General features: G+C 39.9%; 1 protein-coding gene across 1 annotated transcript in view; it reads left to right on the plus strand.

The window, feature by feature from the left end:
- The first annotated feature begins 724 nt into the window (after positions 1-724).
- Positions 725-20,464, plus strand: part of ccser2b (coiled-coil serine-rich protein 2b) — a 42,422-nt gene continuing 22,682 nt past the window's right edge. The window contains exons 1-6 of the mRNA XM_068305205.1: positions 725-1,086; positions 11,077-12,473; positions 13,157-13,312; positions 13,437-13,613; positions 13,687-13,751; positions 14,676-14,849. Of these exons, the coding sequence (XP_068161306.1) occupies positions 11,120-12,473; positions 13,157-13,312; positions 13,437-13,613; positions 13,687-13,751; positions 14,676-14,849 (1,926 nt within the window). The 5' untranslated portion in view covers positions 725-1,086; positions 11,077-11,119. The remainder of the gene's footprint in view (positions 1,087-11,076; positions 12,474-13,156; positions 13,313-13,436; positions 13,614-13,686; positions 13,752-14,675; positions 14,850-20,464) is intronic.

Below are 20,464 nucleotides of genomic sequence, written 5' to 3' on the forward strand. Positions count from 1 at the left end.
CTGTAGATTGAGATCAAGAGGAATGAGAAAAAAGAGATCCTCCTGTGCTTTCTGTACTCCACTGTCCGTAACCTTGACTCCTCCTGAAAATGTGAATATATACACATGTACATTATATGTGCAATAATTGTAAAAGCCTTAACTTATAATTTTAGTGGTTTTATAGGCACGTGTTCTCTGCAAATTTACATGGTGTTAATTTTTTCATGATATTATTTGAGTACTGATCTTCCTTACATAATAATTATTTTTTACATACAGCTTTGTTACATTTCAGTCGATGTAACATACAATTTCGTAAGTGCTTTTTTTTTGTTAGCGTTTGTGTTAGTTTTAAATTTGTGCACGCAGTGCGTCCCCCAATGTCCAGCCCTTGGCATCATTCTCGCTACAGGAGGCCTTCTCTTTCTCCCCCTTGTCTACAGATGCAGCAATTAAAGACTTAATCAGCTATTTGACAGAAATCATAAATATTAGTTGTAGTTTTGTGTAAAACGTTCATGGTACCGTTTTATCATCGCTGCTCTTGCGAACACCTTGATAATGTAGAAGAGGCGATGAAAGGGTTATGTTTACAGTAGGCTGGTGACGTCATGTGTCAGCTGTCCCACGCGCAAGCGATGCCTGCGTGAGCTTAAAGCGCACGGGCTTGAATGATTCAGCAGCTCGCGCGGCAGTCGTCAATGACAGCGATCCGACCTCTGCTTATACGCAACAGGAACGATTTTCAGGCAGAAAAACGACGTTTGTTGTTTGGTAGTTACAACCACCAGCTAGCAAAACCTTGTAGGATATAGGTACTTGCAGAGAACTCTTCAGTAGACCCTCATTTTTTCGGTTATTTCATCGAACAGGCCGAAGAGCAGCATCGAAAACATCGCTGTAAGGACTACTGCTTTGTATTTTCCATCTCTCCGTGTGGATTTTATCAGCTTTTATCTGGAACTGCATCGTACGTTGTACCTCCTCATCTCCCAGGTCACATTTAACTCAAACACACACTGCCCGGAGTCCAGTTGATTTCATTCAACCATTCGAGCTTCGACATTTCCGCATTTGACGTCTGATGCTCTGTCTCCCCGGCAGGTGAGTGTCAGTTTACCCTCGTGCTCAACCGAGCCACAAAAAGCAAATGGACCCTCTGAAATGTGACCAACATCTCCACGGCATACGATTTACGCTACAATGCACACTGAAGAGCAATTCATATTTATGATATTGTTTAATAAAACAAGTAATTTAACGGAGAAACTGCAGCTCCTATTGCAGGCGTCACCGGCTCTATAAGTACATGGAGCGATACTAAAAATAGAAATTATTAATAATAAATTCTTGTTAACGAAATTGTATTAATGTTTAGTGATCTAACTTAATCAAATTTGCTGTTTAGGTTCTGGCCTCTCTGCCTCTGTTCGGATTAGGATTGTTCCTTTAGATGTCCTGTTTTGGGGCAGCAGAAGCTCAATGTCTGTACCTTGAGTGGGGACCAGAAGGTGGCTGGTTCAAGGCCCATGTGAAGTATGAACTGGCAGGGAATAGTTGCTAGTTCACCTCTTGAGCACAGCTCAGGTGCCATTGAGCATGGCATCAGACCCTCCCAAGCTGCACATTGGGGTGCACCAAGAAGAAGTTGCTTGCCACTCTACTGCTCACTATGTACAGTATTTGGATTCTTATAGGCCCTTTGTATGTGTGTTTGTTTCAGGGCATGTCTATATAATATATATGTAGCCGCAAGAAAGCACAAGCCAGTGTCTTATTGTGGCGGTCCCAAGCCCGGTTAAATACAGAAGGTTGTATTTATCAGAAAAGAAATCCGACGTATCCAGTGATGGGTCTGCTGCTAAAAGTCCTCTGATCTGAGCTGCTGTTAACTTGTGATTTCTGAGGCTGGTGACACAGATGAATTTCTCCTCAGCAGCACAGGTGACACTTGTTATTCCACTTGGGTCGGTCCTCATGTCAGTTTTTTTGTAGTGCTTTATGATTCTTGCGACTCCACTTGGGTACACATTTAAAATTTTTGCAATTTTTCCAGACTGGCTGACCTTCATTTCTTAAAGTAATGACCACTTGTTTTTATTTAGTTAGCTGACTGGTTCTATTTGTAATGTGAATTTTAACAGTTGTCCAACAGGGCTTTCAGCAGTGTTTAACCTGACTTCCGCACAACACAACTGATGGTTCCAACCCAATTGATAAAGCACGAAATCTCACTAATAAACCCTGATATGGCCTGACTGTGAAATAAAAACCACTTCAGGTGACTTCCTCTTGAAGCACATTGAGAGAATGCCAAGAGTGAGCAAAGCGGTAACCAGAGCAAAGGGTGTCTATTTTGAAGAAACTAGAATATAAAACTTTTTTTTTCAGTTCTTTCACCTTTTTTTGTTAAGTATTTAACTCTACATATGTTCAATCAAATGTAGCCGCAAGCGGGCACAAACCAGTGTCTTATTGTGCCGGTCCCAAGCTGGATAAATACAGAGGGTTGTGTTAGGAAGGGCATCCGACGTAAGACTTTTGCCAAATCAAACATGCAATTCATATTCATGACTTCCATACAAGATCAGTAGAGTCCCAGGTTAACAACGACCGCCATCGGTGCTGTTCACTGACAAGGTGCTGGTGGAAATTGGACTACTGTTGATCGAGGAAGGAGAGGAGGAAAGTGTGTTTGTAGGAACAGAGAAGAGGAGCGCCAAGAGTAGGGACGTTGAATGTTAGAACTATGACAGGAAAAGGTAGAGAGATGGTTGACTTGATGCAGAGGAGGAAGGTAAACATACTGTGTGTCCAAGAGACCAGGTGGAAAGGTAGCAAGGCTAGAAGTTTAGGAGCAGGGTTTGAGTTGTTCTATCACGATGTAGATAGAGAAATAGGGTAGGAGTTATCTTGAAGGGGGAGTTTGTTAGGAATGTCCTGGAGGTGAAAAGAGTGTCAGATGAGTCTGAAGCTAGAAATCTTAGGGGTGCTATTCAATGTTGTTAGTGGGTATGCTCCACAGGTAGGATGTGAGCTGAAGGAGAAGGATAAATTCTGCGTGGACTTTAATGAAGTGATTCAGAGCATGCCAAGAAGTGAGAGAGTTGTCATTGGTGCAGAGTTCAGTGAGCATGTTGGTGCAGGAAACAGAGGTGATGAGTAGGTGATGGGCAGGTTTGGTATCCAGGAGAGGAATGCAGAAGGTCGTTGAAACTGCTATGGTGAATATTTTCTTCCAGAAGAGGCAGGAACATAGGGTGACCTATAAGAGTGGAGGTAGGGGCACACAGGTAGACTACATCTTGTGTAGGCAGTGTAATCTAAAAGAGATCAGTGACTGCATAGTACTGGCACGTGAGAGTGTAGCCAAACAGCATAGGATGGTGGTGTGTAGGATGACACTGGTGGTGAGGAAGATGAGGAGGGTAAAGGCAGAGCAGAGGACGAAACCTGTTCTCCAACAGGGAACAAGCTAAGAAAAGAGAAACAAGAACTGAATGACTGACAATCCAGTAAAACAGTATATCGTTATTTTACATATTTACTCCATTGACACCCTGTTGTATAAATCCAACTTCACTTGAATAGGACTGTCCTCTGGTAATATGATGACAGAGGGAACCACATTTAATTAATTTAATTTTTCCAGACTCTTGTCAAAGAACAACCCATGCAGTGAATAATTTATCTACAAGCTGCTCCTTCAACTTCACATTCGGTTTAGGAATTTCATTTTGATCAACCATCTTTAGTCACTGGCTAAATTCAGGGTTTCCTCAACAACAGCTAGTGCTAATCTTCCAGTAGTAAATATCAGCTTTTTTCTCTGCATTTGACCCGTCTCTGACAAATAATGAACAGACTTAGACACTAGAAAACAATAAAAGGACAGAAATCATCTCTTGCTACTTTCAGCCTTTGAACAAAAGAACATTCATTCGTTGAAATCTTGGAGGTTTAATATTTCAGTCATCATTAATATCATGTTAATATCTAACTTCATTTAAGACACTTAAATAAAATCAGTACATATTAAAATATCTAAATCAGTACTGAAATATTTGTGGTCTCTGTTTAAATAAGGACAAATTGAACAATAAGTGTGCGCGCAAAATACAGTTATAAAGCTATGACCTGTCCTCAGGCTTTGTAATTCTTGGTGGTTTATTAGCGAGAAGCTCTTCAGCAGTTCAGGAAATCGGAATCATCAGTGAGCTTGCCGGTCAATGATGGGAGTCTTGCGCTTTACATTTAGTTCTGCTGCACCTCTTTGCTTTAATGATATTACTGTTCAGTGATTATTCACTCTTTGTGTTGCAGATTAATTGCTCTCACTAGCTGATTCCCCCTTTTTTTTCTCTACATGGTCACCTTTACCTTGTTCACCCTCTCCATTCAATTTTGACTCCTCGCTCTTTGTCTTTGTCATCATCTGGTAGGCTTTACATCTGGAATTTGATTTGCTGTCAACAAAGACAATACCCAGTTCATAAGGAGTGAAATTAGAGAGTTTGATCAAAAGTCTGTCGTACCAGAGATGGCTAAAATATAGCGAGCTGGAAGTTATTTTTCGATCGTCTGCTTTGTTTCCTCATCTGATTAAATCTGGACTACAGTTCGCCCTCACGTATTTGCGTATCAACGCTCTCGACTTCACCTCATTGTAGATTTTTGATGGGTAGTCACGTGATACTGTACGCGTATTCTATTTGCTGACGGCATCGGGAGGTGCGCTAGTTATCTGAGTCTCGGACTTACGTGAGACACGAACGTGCTTTAAACAGTGTATCAGAGTGTTGTGAAAGGAAATACAGAAAGAAGGTGGTTTAATATCAGTATGGGAGTGTTGTAAACGTTTAAAATACCATAAATTAAGAGAGAAATAGTTTGTTGCTCTATCAGGGAATTTGTTAATTGCGTGTGGTTCCTGGAACACATTAACCATGAGTAACGCGGGCGCACTGCACTAAGTACCTACAGAAGTTTCCAAAACGTCCTTTTTAGAAGGTGATCCAGAATACGCTCCTGTACTGCTTATTGATATACAGTATTGTTTTTTAAAATTATTTTTTGACAGTTTTCATTTATCTTCAGACATACATGGAAGTGCCAGTCAAACAAGATGTTTATTTTCCATTCTTGAAATGCACAAATCAGTTCAACAGACACATTTTTAATCATTTTTGTCCCTCAAATACTTACTGCAATAGTGTGTTTCCTGACCTGGTTTGATGAAGTGTTGGGGAGTTAGGAGCGAATTTACTTGTAGGAAGTTGAGCACACTGCTGTTCTGAGAGAATGAGCTTCTTTGTGGTGGATTAATGATGGTGATGGGGGTGTATTGGATTGAAGGGAGGTCCACAGCTTCCACAGAACAGTGATGTTATCCAAGCCAAGTTCCTAAGAAGGTAGAAGAGAGGGTGGTTGCCAATGAGTTCCAGAGGGTTCCTAGGCAACACATGCTACCATCACAGATAGATGCCTCTATAAGCCACTCACTGAATTGTTTGGATTTAAAATTTATAATTGTAACATTGATTCTGACAAACATCAGAATGTTATGTCTGATATACAGAAACAATCTCTGGCTATAACTTAAATGGAGATGCAGGGAATATGTAATGGGAACTTACTGGCTGGATTGTAAAAGCTAAACTGACCCACTAAAACACAAACAAGAAAACATCAGTGATATTTATAGGAGGTGAAGTGGCCATTTAGTCAAGAGTTCCTCTGCAACAGTTATCAACCAGAAATAAATTATTGTGATGGAGGATTATATTTTTTTTTTGTTTGTGAGGATGATTTGTACAGTCAGTTGTGCACAATAGTATCACAGCATAATTGATGTTCTATCATTAAGATGATTTGCTAGAGATGATGATGTAGAGGTTAAAGCAGTTTTATGATTCTGGAGTTTTAACTAAATCACAGGATTTCAAGCTCATGATCAGGAAGAGAAGAAAAGAGACTGAGCTTACTTTAATTTGCCCTTTGCCAAAAATATGATCTCTCGTGATCAGAGGACAGGCATGCTGAAATGAAATGAAAATGAAATGATAAAAGGAGGCCAGAATGATTCACCGGTGATGTGAGGATGAAGTCCGGACTGGGTTCAAGTTCTGTGCTTGACATTGAATGATCTTTCTTCTACCAACCATAATACCTTGCTGTTTGGTTTAGGTTGAGATTCGTGGTTCAGATTATGGTCATAGCTCTAGAAATGTACCTCCTTTGTGACCTGATATTTAAAGCCTTTTTTATTCATGTAGAGAAACACCAAAGAGGTCAGATAACCCTATCAATAGTAAAACAAACTGGCGTGTTCTCACCTGTACATTTACAACAGATCTGACCTTTGAACTTTCCTGAAGCACCCTGGTTCAGAGAGAAACTATGTACTAAACTCATTATGTAACAGACATTGAGGTAAGACTTAATCTCATACAGCATGTTTATGTTTTTTATATTTAATCCTCAGCTTTCGAGAGCTCTTCTTACATTTTCAAAATATACAGAGGAAGAAGCTGTTCTGAAACCTCAGCATAGGAAACACAGCTACGATGGTGTCAAGTTTTAAATGTACAGGGAGCTGAGTTTGAACCATCTGTTGTCTCTGGTCCATCTGTGAGTTCTGCTCTGGTAGGTTTTGACATGATCTGTCATCTCACTGTGCTGTGATGTCCTGTCCATGAAATTGAACCCAAGTTTATGTCACTGAACCTCATGATCTTCACTTTCCGTCTGTGGTTATTCGTTAATGCAAGTTTCTAATAAAATGATCAATAAGCAATCTGTCCGTACAGTAATCATACATAGTATATAAATGTTATAATGAACACAAAAGTCAGATGTGAGTTCTCAGATTGATGTAGTTGACCTTTTTTAGCTGATGGGCCTTGCTTCCTGTCAGCTCAGTGAGTGGAGAACTAGAGAATGAGGACATCGGAAACCTAGTGTATGATTCATGTACACAGAAGAATGAGAAGGAAAGGAAGATATTGTTATCATAGCAGGCTCATAAGGATGGGGAGTTAGGAAGGAGATCATTAGCTCTTGCAAGGAGGTTGATGGTGGCTAATGAAGGTCAATATCTAAAGGACTTAAGAGATTTGTGGTTTGATTATCATCCAAATAGACAGGGCAAAGTTTTTTAGTAAGTCAAGTTTTTGTTTACTTTCAATAAGTGTAAAAGGTCCCATATTATACTTTTGTAATTGATTTCACACAGCTGCCACATGTCTCACTATATGTATATGAAATGTATTGCTCTAAACTGATCTGTGGTCCTGAATTTATACTGTCTGAAAGTTGCTGAAATTAGCTCTCATGAAAAGAAGCTGTTTGTCTGGGCTGGCCATTAAATGTTAACGATGGATGCTGATCTGATACAAGTCGTTCTTGGACTGTTGGACGTGTTTGTGCACTGTACAGTCAATATGAGACCCGTTTATTTTCCAGATCCTAAGAGTTGTTAGTGTTAGGGAGGACCACTATACTGTATATTTGTAGATCTGAAAAAAAAAAAAAAGCTTTTCATAATAGGACCCCTTTAACATTTCAACATAGGTAGAGTAAAAAGAAGTATCAGCAAAGTCACCCATGCTATTATACAACTGGTCCCCCAAGTGAATTTGTCATTGTTGTCAGAGTGTTTCATCACAACATTCTTCAAATAATCAAATGCTCAAAATGCATTCTTGCTGGTCTCTGTAGAGGTGAGTCAAACAGTCAATTTCATGCCTTAACTCCTACTTTTACCTTAAGTTAAGGCTATTTTGGATAACTAATTGTTTCAGTTTAATGTAATGATTTTTAAACTAGTGTAGATTACAAGGAAAACATGTGTAAGCCAGTTGTCTTTAATTGAGAAGAGACATGTTATCTTGTTATTTGCAGCTTCTCAATGTGAAAATATTGTATATCTGTTGTAATTCATTTTTGATTGCATAACCATATTAATTACATGGCTCTAGATGTAGCATAGTTTATTAGTATTTTATTAGTATTTTTATATTATATTTTACTTCTTATCTACTTAGTAGGAAAGTTTCCTCTTGCTTGGCTGTATGCACTTGAAGTGAAGAGAACTTTCTGTCAGTCATCACATGCTGACATTTTCACCCCATTGACCATGTTCTCCAAATTACAAGTACAATGGAAAGATAAACACTGTGTGAAGGCAATTTCTCCCCTGAACAATGTGAACCCCCGAACATATATTTTCTTCAGAATCATAGACCATCCTTTACTCGGCAACAAACAGCATATCAGTTGGCCACATATTAATAGAATAATCACACCAATCATCTCATCCTGACTGTTGCTTTTTCTACTCTCAATTCTGTAAGGGGTGGAAGAGATCCTCCTCCTAACTTTGGACACATTGCATAGGCTATTCTTTCTGCACATCATTATGAAAAAGCCATATTTCTGTCCTAAAATTGAACTTTTTTCCCCCCTAAATCCAATCTCTGCAAGGACAAATATTCTACTTTTCATTCATAACCAAAGCATGATAGGATTTCAAGATCAGAAAGAGGACTCTACATATTTCTCGTCTCTTGATGTACCGTATTGGCCTGACTATAAGACGACCCTGATTATGACGACCCCCTCTTTTTCAAGACTCAAGTTAGAAAAAAATACTTTTCGAACACCAAATTTAATTTTTATACAGAAAATAATTACAGTACATCTGAAACATGATTACAAAAATATATTCAAGATATTCGATCACATTGCAATTGTTTGAAGACTCTGCCTCATTTACCACCATCATCTTGAAGTTTGATTCATAACTGCTCCTCAGCTGCCGGTTAACCTGGCCGATCTCCGACCCACTTCTCTTACCGCTATTTTTAAAAAATTTTCTTGGTCGTACTTAGTGACAGGGGTCCGCTTTGGCCTGGGGAGTCAAGTTCAGCGTTCGCTTTAAAGATATCTGGCGCCATCTAGCGTTGTGAATGGGTATAATGTCTAGACCCGAATGTAAGGCTACCCCCACTTTTTCAGTGTTATTTCAATGCAAAAAACACCGTCTTATTTTCAGGCCAATACGGTATTTTGTGTTTCTCCTGTTTGTGTTTGTACGAAAAGTGCAGATAAGCATCCCAACGTGTATTTACATTTAAACATACAGAAAGCGTACACCATGACTGTAGCTTAGTTCACAAAGGAACAGGTAAGGTAATTGACAAGGAGAGAATGAGAGATTGAGATGGAGTGACACAGTTTGATGAAGAGCCAGAGGGAAAGGGAGAAGCTCATGACCATTCCGTCATTATTTCATTCATCAGTGTTTGTTCTTCTTGGGCATCCTTGGTATCCCAGCAGTGTGTCTGGTAAGGAAGACACATTTTGGAGTGTAGAGGGGCACAATTTTTTTTCTGCATAAAAATGGAATTGGATTTGTTTTTCATGTTGTTGAGAAGTCCAAAGTTTCTGATTAAAAAAATATGCAATTATGGTGATATGTTTTTTCCTTTTTCTTCTGGGCAGTTTATGACTCATCTTCATGCAGCATATTTTATGTTGCATGAATCATCATCTTTGTTTATGTTGTAGTTTCTGTTTCTGTGTCATATGCAATTCCTGCAGCACTTCAGGACATGCAAAAGATTATAATTCCCAAGAATGGCGTTTTGTCCGTTTTTGTTTTCCTCACTTTGAAATCTGTGTTTTAGCTGCTGTTATGAAAGCATCAGCTGTTTTCATTGAGGTGCCTTCTCAGTCATATTTCCAGCTCAGTTCCTGACTTTTTTTACAGCTATATTCTGTCAATATCTGCAAGACAAAAACAAGACAAAATAATATGCAAGTAGACCCATCAGTCTCTGGATTTTATTTTCAATATATAGATATTTTTGTTTATGATTCATCATTTTTTAAACTTTCCATGGGAAGATGCTTTTGAAAGTTGGGGCTAAGAGACAATAGGGAGAACATCAGGCTAAAAGGATTGATCAGGCTAAAAGGATTGGAGGATATGTTCCATATACACCTCTACCCCTGTGGAGGGTGGTGTTGTATAATCTTCAAATGGCTCCTGTTGAATTAAGAGATTATTAGTATGATCCCAACAGCTCTTTTATTATTGAACTATAAATCCTTATTTGTTCTGTGTCTTGCTTGACACACACACACACACACACACACACACAGCAGAAGTGGATTTAGACATATACATTTATAACAACATAGAGATTAAGGATAGACTGAAATAGAGATTAAGGATAGACTGAGACACAGATGTTTAGTCACTTTTCCTGTCCAGACGCAATTTAATGATTTTATTTTGTGACAGAGGAGGGCCCTGCAGATCTATTACCAGTGTTGCTTACATATATTTCAAAATGAATATTGCAGTAAGCAGAGTTAAAAGTATTAATCAAATACAAACAAAAAGATACAACAAATCAGACTACGTTTGGTTGATAAGAAATGTTAGTTATGGTCCCTTAAAGTTCTGCTAAAAGATATGAAAACCAACACCCTCTAGAACCTGGCTCTGAAACTGGCCTGTCCTGTTTATATTCCTGCCTCAGGGTTTGTATACTACTTGTCTCGCATGTGTTACAGTAGGTTTTAGCTCAGCTGTACACAGACAGGATGTGATGGGTGTGTCTTGGGAAATGTGATTTGAGTGATTATTATATGTTGTATTCTGTTGGTTGATGAAAAGACAGCCGGTAGGTTTAATTTAGGGGTGTGGTAGGTTTGATTGTGATTAGAGAGACAGGAGTACATAATGTTTTTATTTTTACATGAACACTATGCTGTCAGCAGACATGCACATTCTTAAACTCACTGAGAGTGTTGAGGCTATAAATCAGTCCAGGTGTCACATATTGTAACTGCTATTAGCAGTCTAAAGGGCGGTAGCAGTCCACTAAGTCTTGGACTGTTACAATTCTCTCAGCCACAAAGCAGCTAGAAAAGGCTTTGCTTTTGCACCTTTAAATTATTGTAGTTGTCAAAGAAAGTCAAGTTAAAAGGTTTTTGATATCAACACAAACCTTTAGTGCTAATATGTTCCAAAAAGAGACAAAACAAGATGATTCTCATACCAATCTTTTTTTCTCTTTCCAGCTCCTTCCACTGAGTGTCTCCATGGTGAAGAGGTCAAGGACTGATGTCAGCCTTTTCTCTTGACAACACATCTGCCATGCCCACCATGGTTTCTCGGCTTCCCAAGTTTGGCTCTCGAACCACATCTTTTTCAACTTCCAGTGGTAGCCCTAAAGGGGGAGCTGCCATTACAGACACGTGCTCTAGCAGCAGCACCTCTTCCAGCACACGTCTCACCAATGGATTTTACCACCACCCCACCCAGCCAGGGGTTAACAAAAGTTTAACTGCAGCCTCTGCTTCTGTTAAGCAAAATGGATTTATCAGAAAGCCAAATTCGTTTTCCATGAAATTGGGGAAAGAAAATGAGACTTTGGAAAATGGAGGGATGAAAGGAGAGAAGGAACTAAGAAGTGAAAATGGCTTGAATGTTAGGCAGAACTGTTCTGTTAATAACGTCCTTCAGTATTACTCCCAACAGCTGCAAGGATCAGCAGCTGTGATGCAGCCTGATGTCAAAAAGCCAAGTATGTCTTCTGCAGCAAAGAGACGTGGTTGTGACAATCCTGTGACATCAACATCATCACCATCTCCGCAGTCTATCCCTAAAATACTTCCTGCCTTTAAAAGTGGATCTCCCCGCTCCAAACCCAGCCAAACTGCACTTGGTCAAAGCAGTAGCACAAAACAATCCCTAAAGAACCCTTCTCATTCCAAGCCACGAAATGCAACCAATGGATTTCACAGGCAGCCTCAAAGCTATGCTCATTCAAGTAGTTCTAAGCCAGGTTCTGTCCCTGGCTCTTTATCATGCCCTCCTCTAAAAAAGAAAACGCAGGCTAGCCGTTCTCAGTCCAGTGACAGCCTTGGATCTGCTCCATCCAGCCAACTGAATGAAGGTGATCGTCGTCGGTCACGCAGCCTCACACATGTTCGACAGCAGCCCTCCCCTACCCTCACTTCCTCTTCTACCTTCTCCTCTCCCTCTGGTAACTGTACTGTCACCCAGTCATACTCGGTCAACAAGGAGGCCAGACGAGGACCAAAGCAGCAAATGGCTTCCTCCACTCAGGCTCCACCCAGAGGCAATCTAGCAAAATCTCATGTTACCAGCAAGATTCCTGAGATAGCAGGCAGAGGGATCAAAGCTCAAGGTTCTGTTGTTCCAAAGTCAGGGGTCAGCATCCATTCCATCTTGCCCCCCTCTGCCTTAAGAAAGCCTCTCCTACCAAACCTTTGCACCACCTCTAATCACAGTGGTATCAGCTATAAACTGTCTCGGCCGCCCCTGAACAAGCAATCCCGTCCGCTGAGAGCAGCTCCAGCTGCTTTGTCAGAGGGTGTCCTGGGAGTAAAACAAGGGCTGATAGTGAGGAGTAACTCAGCAGAGACACCGACTGCGACAGAAAATAGCCCAGGTTTGAGATGTTTATCAAAGTCCTGATCTGAGTTTAAGCAGTGAAAACATGTACATATCACATTTCTTCCAGTTCCAGTCCTTTGTCATATCTCTAATTTCCGCTATCTCTTCTTGTGTCTTCAATTTCTCATGAGATGTTATTCACTCTTGTTGAGGTTTTTTAATGCTTTAATCTCATCACATTACTGTACTCATTTCTCAACCTAAAGAATCTTTAATTCGTTTTGCCATCTTTTTGTATCTAGCTTCATTATTTTTCTCTTTTCTTTGTCTATCTCATGCTGTCTCATCACATTTATTTTAAGCTATGTGTGTCTTCTATTTTATTCACTATTTTCTTATTTGATAACTCATCACTCAAATCACTTCCTTCCATTTTGATCTTTTTGAAATTTTATTTTTAGCTGTCATAGCTGTCGTAGTTTCTTTATTTGTAACTATTCTCATTTTATGTCATCCAGTGTTTTGTAATTTGCATCTCATCCTATCTGAGCTTAATATACAGTATCTCTTGTTATATCTCTTTTATTGGACTTTTCATATAATGTGATGCCCTGAGTCGGTGGGGATAGGCTGCAGATCCCCATGACCTGCGACAGCGGATGAAGCGATATAGAAGATGAGGAGAAGATGAATGATTACATTTTGTTTTATCTCCTTCTATCCTCCCCCAACTATCAGAAATGACTCCAGTGACACCAGAGATGGCAGAAGCAGTGACACAGAGCAACGTCTTGCTTGTGGGAGAGATACTGGAGGACATGTCGTTGTCCTCCAGCTCTTCCCTGGATAAAAATGACACCAGTCAGGAGTATATGGATGATTTTGATAACCTTGGTAAGAAAAGACAGGAACACACAAGATAGTTAAAGGTGTTGACTGAATACAGTAGACTATTTTTTGTAATTGTGCTTCCTTTAAATGACGACAGTACATCAACAGCAGCATTCTGTATTTGTAGGAAACGGAGGCGTAGACATTCTCCTATTTTCCTCTAAGAATGATGAAGAAGACTCTGGGCTAGACCAATCATGTACCAGATTTGATGATGAAAAAACGGCCGTCATTGGGGATACCCAGGCAGCAGGTCTGTGTTTCTTGGAAGACGGTATGAACTGGACCAGCATGGAGCTTGGTGGTAGGTTTATGGTCTTAATGCACAGGTCTTAAATATCCTGTAAACACATTTTGAAAATACTTGGTCTGTCCAGGTGAGCAAGAGAAGCCCCGGCTGACCCAAAGGAGAAGGTCCAGCCACCTGGACTACAATGAACAGGTATCGTGGGAAGCAGATCAAGATAAAAATTGATTAAAAGGCGCTTCCTGCTTATTCCATACATCACCACCTGTAATGCTTGAATTTTTTATTTTATTTTATATACTGTTATAATCCCCGAAGGGAAATTAAGTATACACACTCTAGGATTTTAGTCAATCAATCACACGCATGCATATTAGTCTGTACAGGCTCCTGTAATACCCACAACCACGCAAAAGAGGGCCTGTAAGCATGCAGCAGGAGATAGAGTGGCGGGCAGCTCCTTCTTGGTGCCCCAAATGAGCAGTTTGTGAAGGGGGCGGTGCCTTTCTCAAGGGCGCCTCGGCAGGACTCCGGAGGTGAGCTGACACCTCCCACAGTCAGCTCACACCTGGGTGTTTTTGGGCAGGAACGGGAATCGAACCGCCGATTTTGGAACATTGGACGACCCGCTCTACCACCTGCTCTACCACTGAGTCACTGCCGTAGCTCAGTGTTTGAGTGGGCGGTAGAGTGTTAGTGACGCGGAGTACACACTGATAAAATCACCAGTTCACCACACAGAAAAACAAACTAGTAAGCCTGCAGACAATTGATAGTCACCAGTTCACCTCTATTGCATGATTTTGGTGGTGGTGGTAATGGTGCTATTCACTATGCGATTTTCGCTATGCCCCCCAGTTCATGTAGCTCATGCAGGTACTCTTAAAAAGTCCCAGCTTTTATACTATTAACACAACCAAATGTTACCTTGAGTGTGTTCAGGTAAATTAGAGATATTTACTCTATTGCCTTTGAAAAAAGTTTAAATTCATGTCAAAAATCAAAAGTAACTTAAAAAATGCATGATGGTGGAGCTATCTCAAAATTATGCCGTGTCATCGCTACAAAAACAATAATTAATGATAACAAAATTAATTTAATTGTAAATATTTTTTGCAGGGTGGGTCGTCCTTGGATCTGTCCCCATCAGACAGCTGTGGGTCTGGAGGAACTTATATGTGGGATGAGGAAGGTTTGGAGCCACTTGGTGGTGCTGCCACAACTACCTCCATCAACACCAGCAGCAACACCACCCATCATATTGGAAGCTTTGCCTCTGACATCAGCAGCATAGTAAGGCAACACTACAATAGTTGACCTCAACGTGCTCAATAGGTTTCCATGAAAATCATCACATAAGTCAAATTTAAAACAGCCATGGAAATTAAGATATTTAGATAAAAATAAATGCCCAACTGTAAAGGTAGTTATGCTCTCTGTTGTACACTTAACTTCGTGCCTTATTCAAATCCACCCTGGCAATGTTTTGGAGGTAAATTGGCCCCTCTCCAGCCACTAATCTGCACTGTATTTTTTTCTGGGCTGGTACTTGAACTGGCATACCTGTGGTTCCCAACCAGTTGAGCCACTGCCACCCAAAATTAAAGTTTCAATTGCAGTTAAAAAGAAATGAACACGACAAAAATGTGTTATTTGTATGAAGTCAGAATTTGAGGTGAAAGCAACTGAATATTTTCAAGACTTTTTTTTTTTATACCATTAAAAGCCAAATGCAAGGAGGAGGGGAAAAAGCAGGTCCGACTATTAGCTAGTCCTGTTGTCCCTACCTGGGGCTAGTTTATTGAAGAAAGGAGTAAATGGTTTATTTTCAGTGGAGAGCCTGAAAAGAACAAAGTGAACATCTGACATACAGGAGCAGCTCGTCTCAATTCAACTAAGTGTCTGCTACTGTCTGCCGTTGGCATTTTTTAAACTAGTCTGAACTTGAAGTCCTCCAACTATAACGGTATGATTATCAAACATGTTCCATAGCCATCTAATTCCCCTTTATTACATCCTGCCTCAAAGTGGTGATATTTTGTAATTGTCAGTGTTCCTGTGCTCGTCCGTTCGTCCGTTCATTAGTCCACCAAATATCTTTGCAACCGCTGCAGATAGAAAGATAAAACAAAAAGCACACGACGGCAAAGGGGACACAAAGAGATGATGACCTGACCTTGACAAAAATAAGTCAAGGTCAAATTTCAACTTTTGTACACCCAGGAACCGAAGAAGATTCTAAGATGAGGGAGAAGGCCAGTGTGAATAAGACCATAGTCAAAGCTAGTGCTCTGATATACTGTACCTATGCTTTGATTTACCCTGACCTATGAAAGTAGGTAGGTCAGGGTAAAATTTTGAATTCAGGGAAGCTGCAGTCTATTACTGCCGTGGTTCTAGTTACCACTAGTTATACTTTTGTTTAAACCACTGAGTCTTCTGCAATATTTAGGCTTTTACGATCATTTTTGTTCCGTAGTAGTACATCATGACTGTCTTAACAAGGTAGGTTAATAAAATATAGCTATTACTAACGGGAACCCATGGAAACTCCACGATAAAACAATAATATCAGACTTTGTATGTTTTTTCCTCGCTGTCACAAGAAAACAATCCGCTGTGTCCAACAAAGTCATAACGGCTCCATGTGTGTGAGACCGACAAACACGAAGACGAAGGCCACTTCGGTGTTATGTTCCGGCCATCCGGATAAACACTGGCTTTGTGAGTTCGTCCTGGTGAATAAAGCATCGGGGTTCCCCACACAACAACGTGAGGTCTGTCACAATCAAAGAATATAAACCGCTATGTTTGACTAAGCCAAAACTGCTCCGTAAGTGAGAGACATGGACAAATGTGAAGACCGGAACTAACTCGACTAGCGGCCCCAACTTCCAGGTAGACACCGGAAGCGTGACGGCGTGAGGTCTTCAAGTGAGCTTATTCAAATATATAACTGTAGGTGGGGATTCATAGTAGTAAGTATGATGCAGGCAAAATTGTAATACAGTACACCCTTGCGCATTCGCGCGTCAATGCTCGCGACCTCACCTCATCAAAATCTCGGATTTTTGGGTCGGCAATCACATGATACCATATGCACATTCTATTGGATGACGGCATCCGAAGGTGCGCTATGCTCCGTGAGTCTCGGAATTGCGTTACACACAAAAGTTCTTTAAAAAGAGTGTGGGAAAAGGTAATACAGATAGAAGGTGGTTCAATATCAGTATGGGGAGGGTTCATCAATGTTTAAATTACTGTAAGTAATAAGATAAATAGTTTTGACGTTCTATCATGGAATTTGTTAGTCGCGTGTGGTTCCTGGAATGCATTACCCGCGAGGAACTAGGGTGCACTGCAGTTGATTTAGGAATTAGAAAATACATTTCAGTGAATACTGTATTCTTTAAATGTGCACCTGGACTTAGAGGCAGAAATTTATTTGGAAACTATCTTGAACACAACGAGGTGACTATAGGTGAAACCCACAACTTGTCCCATGGCAGAATGGAAATCCCGCACTATTTTAACATGGCTGACAGTGTTTTTCAGCCAACAGCTTGACAGCTGAAAAAAGGTCATGGCTGGCTTATGGTAAGTCAACAAGTAATGGTATGACAAATCCTGCTTTTTAATTGGAAGGATGAAAACTACAGGAAATTGAATTAACACATCTTATTGAAATAATTGATTTTTACTGATTACTCACAGCTTCACATATTTGAAACTGAATGAATGAATTGGTGTGTAGTTTAGCAAATCATGTTAAATGACAGCCATCTATGTAAATCAGAGCTGTTTCGTGGTACTAAAAGTACTTTTGTATATTTAAATCGCACACTACTTCTCATGGAGACTACAGTGATACCTCTGTACTCGACCGCCTCTATACTCGACCAAATCGGTGCTCAACCAAAAAATTCGAGTAGAAAATGTATCGGACCCCGAACAGATTTTCGGTACTCTACTAGCCGAGTCGACCCGAACGCGCTCCTCGGCCGCGCTCCTCGGCCAGCGGGTAAGCGTCAGTTCGACTCAGACCGCCAGCGGAGTAACACGTACGCAAATTACGTACGCAAAGACGTACGGAAATTATAGCAAAATATGAAAGTGGTGTACGAGCCATTTCCACTATCTTGAAGCAGAAGCAACTGACAATGGACAGGTTCCTTCTTAAAGAATAGAGGAAGGCTACTGCCCAGCCAGATTCACCTCCACGGAAGAGAGAGAGGAGGGACAAAACCCCTGGAGGCGCGTTACCTAGCGTCATCATGGAAGAGATTCCCCTTCCATGATGACGCTAGTGCCATCAACCGCTCTCTAAAACGTAAAGTAAATTATACAAAATGGTTTATAATGCTTTATCTTTATCATGTACTGCTTGTGCACATTTACGTATTCATTGTTGTTTAGATACACGTTCTTATAATATTTTAGGTATTTTTCTAAATGGTAAGAACGGATTAAAATACTTTCCATTATTTCTTATGGGAAAATTGGTTTCGGTGGTCGAACAAATCGGTGCTCAACCACCACCTCAGAACGGATTATGGTCGAGTACAGAGGTATCACTGTATTTGGTTTCATTATTAGAAACAGTGTTTCTCTGGCGCCATCTTGTGTCTATACAATGAACCACACACATAGGCATTATTTTTTATTTCTTACCTTTATTAACCCTTTATCACCAGAGTCGGTGATTAGATGTTACTTCCTGAAAAGTGTTGCAGTTGTCACTTCTTTAATACCATTTATATTTCCATCTTCTTGTAGGTTTTTGGAATTTTAACAGAGTTAGGGAAAGTTAACTGATCAGTTAACAGTTTTCACTCATTTGTCCTGAGGATTCAACTTGGGCAGTAATTTGCTCATAATGCTTATAATTTGCAGCAGAGCTCCAGCAGTCAGTTCAGTGAGGAAATTAACAAGTTATGACCCAGCTAGCAGTTTTTTAATCACTGACTTATATTTTCGTATACTGATCTTCCATCTTTGCTGACATATTGTTTAAAATTAATGTTTGAAATGAGCACCGGGGGTTTGTGTTGGCTTGAGGACAGACTGCTCTACATGTGTGTCTGACAGTGTTTCCCCAAACTGTTGGTCTACTATTCAAACAACCTGAAATCAGTAGGATGCTCATTGTTTTTGTGTTTTTTGATGATGAAGAATGTTTGTGTATCCTCAAAAAGTCACTGCAAATTGTCATGTGTGTTACTATATAAGCACATGTTGGACTGAAACACTGGAGGCCTGATTGAGTGAGGGGAATAAAGAACAAGAGGAGGAAAGACGACAGGTTCAGGAAATGGAAAGAGGGAATTTGAGGGGGAGAACATCAGCAGGATATGATCAAAGCCAGATGTCAGACAAGCAAGGAAATAACAAAATTTGTGTAGGAGAACTTTTAGTCCAAAAAAATTAACAGTGAATGTCTACTTTTTATCTGATTTTGTTTTTTCAACAACTGAGACTAAATGTACTTAAATTGGAATGTTTTTTTAAGGAATGTTGTCATAATGCATAATGTAGTTATCCCCAAAATGAGATTTTCAGTATGTAAAAGATGAAAAAGTAGTCAGTCTGACTACATGCAGGCATTTGTTAAATCGCACATTGCGGCTATTCTTAGTACAACAATATATCTTTTTCCTAACCTGATTAAACAGTCGCACTATTAAAACTTCAGTGATGTAGCTATGAAGTTTATGGATGCAATATAGGTAGGAAGTGGCAGTAAAACATCTGGTACAAGCTATGCATAATATATAGGTTAACACCATCCGTCCATCTATCCAGCCATCAATCCATCCATCTTCAACTGTTTATTCAGGGCCGGTCAGAACTTTGTTTCTTAAAAATCTTACAGGTTGAACAAGTTTTCAATGATCTAAAGTAAAGGTGTTCTTATTAATAAGATATCAAATATTGATGTTAAAATGAAGTTTAAAATGCTCCCTGTTGACTTCTTAGAGATTTTCCTTGCTCAAATTGTAGTTCTAAAGAGAGAGGCTTTACATACTGTTCATACTTTAAAGCCCTCTGATGCACATATGAATAAAATTGGCTTTACTGCAAATTGTCTTGACTAGAAGAAAGATGGATGTTTGGCAGAAAGTGAATGGAGGAAGGTTGGATGGAGAGGAAATGACTAGGACCGATGGTAAGAGGAAGATGGGAAAGACCAAAAAGAAGTGGACCGTGAGACATAGGAAGGGAGGAAGTAAATTAGGAAAAAAGGAATGAAAGAAAGGGAGGAAAGGAAATGGGTGGAAAGGGCCAAGAAAAAAGACTGAAGTGAGAGAGCATGAAAGATAGGAGAAGAGGAGGGTGGCAAAAAGAGAAGATTATGACTGTATTTGTTGATATGGATGGCTGGCCTCAGCCACCAGGGACAAACAGACGACAGAGTTTCTGCAGGTGTGTGTGTGCGCGAGTGCAATTGCTATTGTTATTCATGGTGAACATTTGGTTTGCTCTCAAGTTACTGTGCTGTGACTAAGCTTCTCTAGGCAGAAAAACTGAAGTCAGACTGTTTTTTGTATGTTTTCAGGAGATTTTCTCATGTTATGTGAAGTTTATTTTTTTACTTTTGATTGAACTTTTAAAGTTTAGGTTTCCTGGGAAAATTGTTGCAAACAAACAACACTCAGAATTCTAACTAAACTCAATCCCATATAACCTGGAATGTAAGCGGACACTATCCACCCTTCACATTGCGGGATAAATGTCCTGCTTTTCCACCTCCTTGTCTGACACAGGGAATGATAAATAAATACAAAGTACACTTGATGTAGGAGAAAAAGTAAATCATGAGCATCTTGCAGGTGTACAGTATCAATTTGTGGTTTTAAATAATTTGTAGTGATAATTTTGTCATTGAAAAAGGTGTGCAGCAAATTGTA

This window comes from Antennarius striatus, chromosome 21, assembly GCF_040054535.1.
Source record: "Antennarius striatus isolate MH-2024 chromosome 21, ASM4005453v1, whole genome shotgun sequence".
In the NCBI taxonomy this organism is placed as follows: domain Eukaryota; kingdom Metazoa; phylum Chordata; class Actinopteri; order Lophiiformes; family Antennariidae; genus Antennarius; species Antennarius striatus.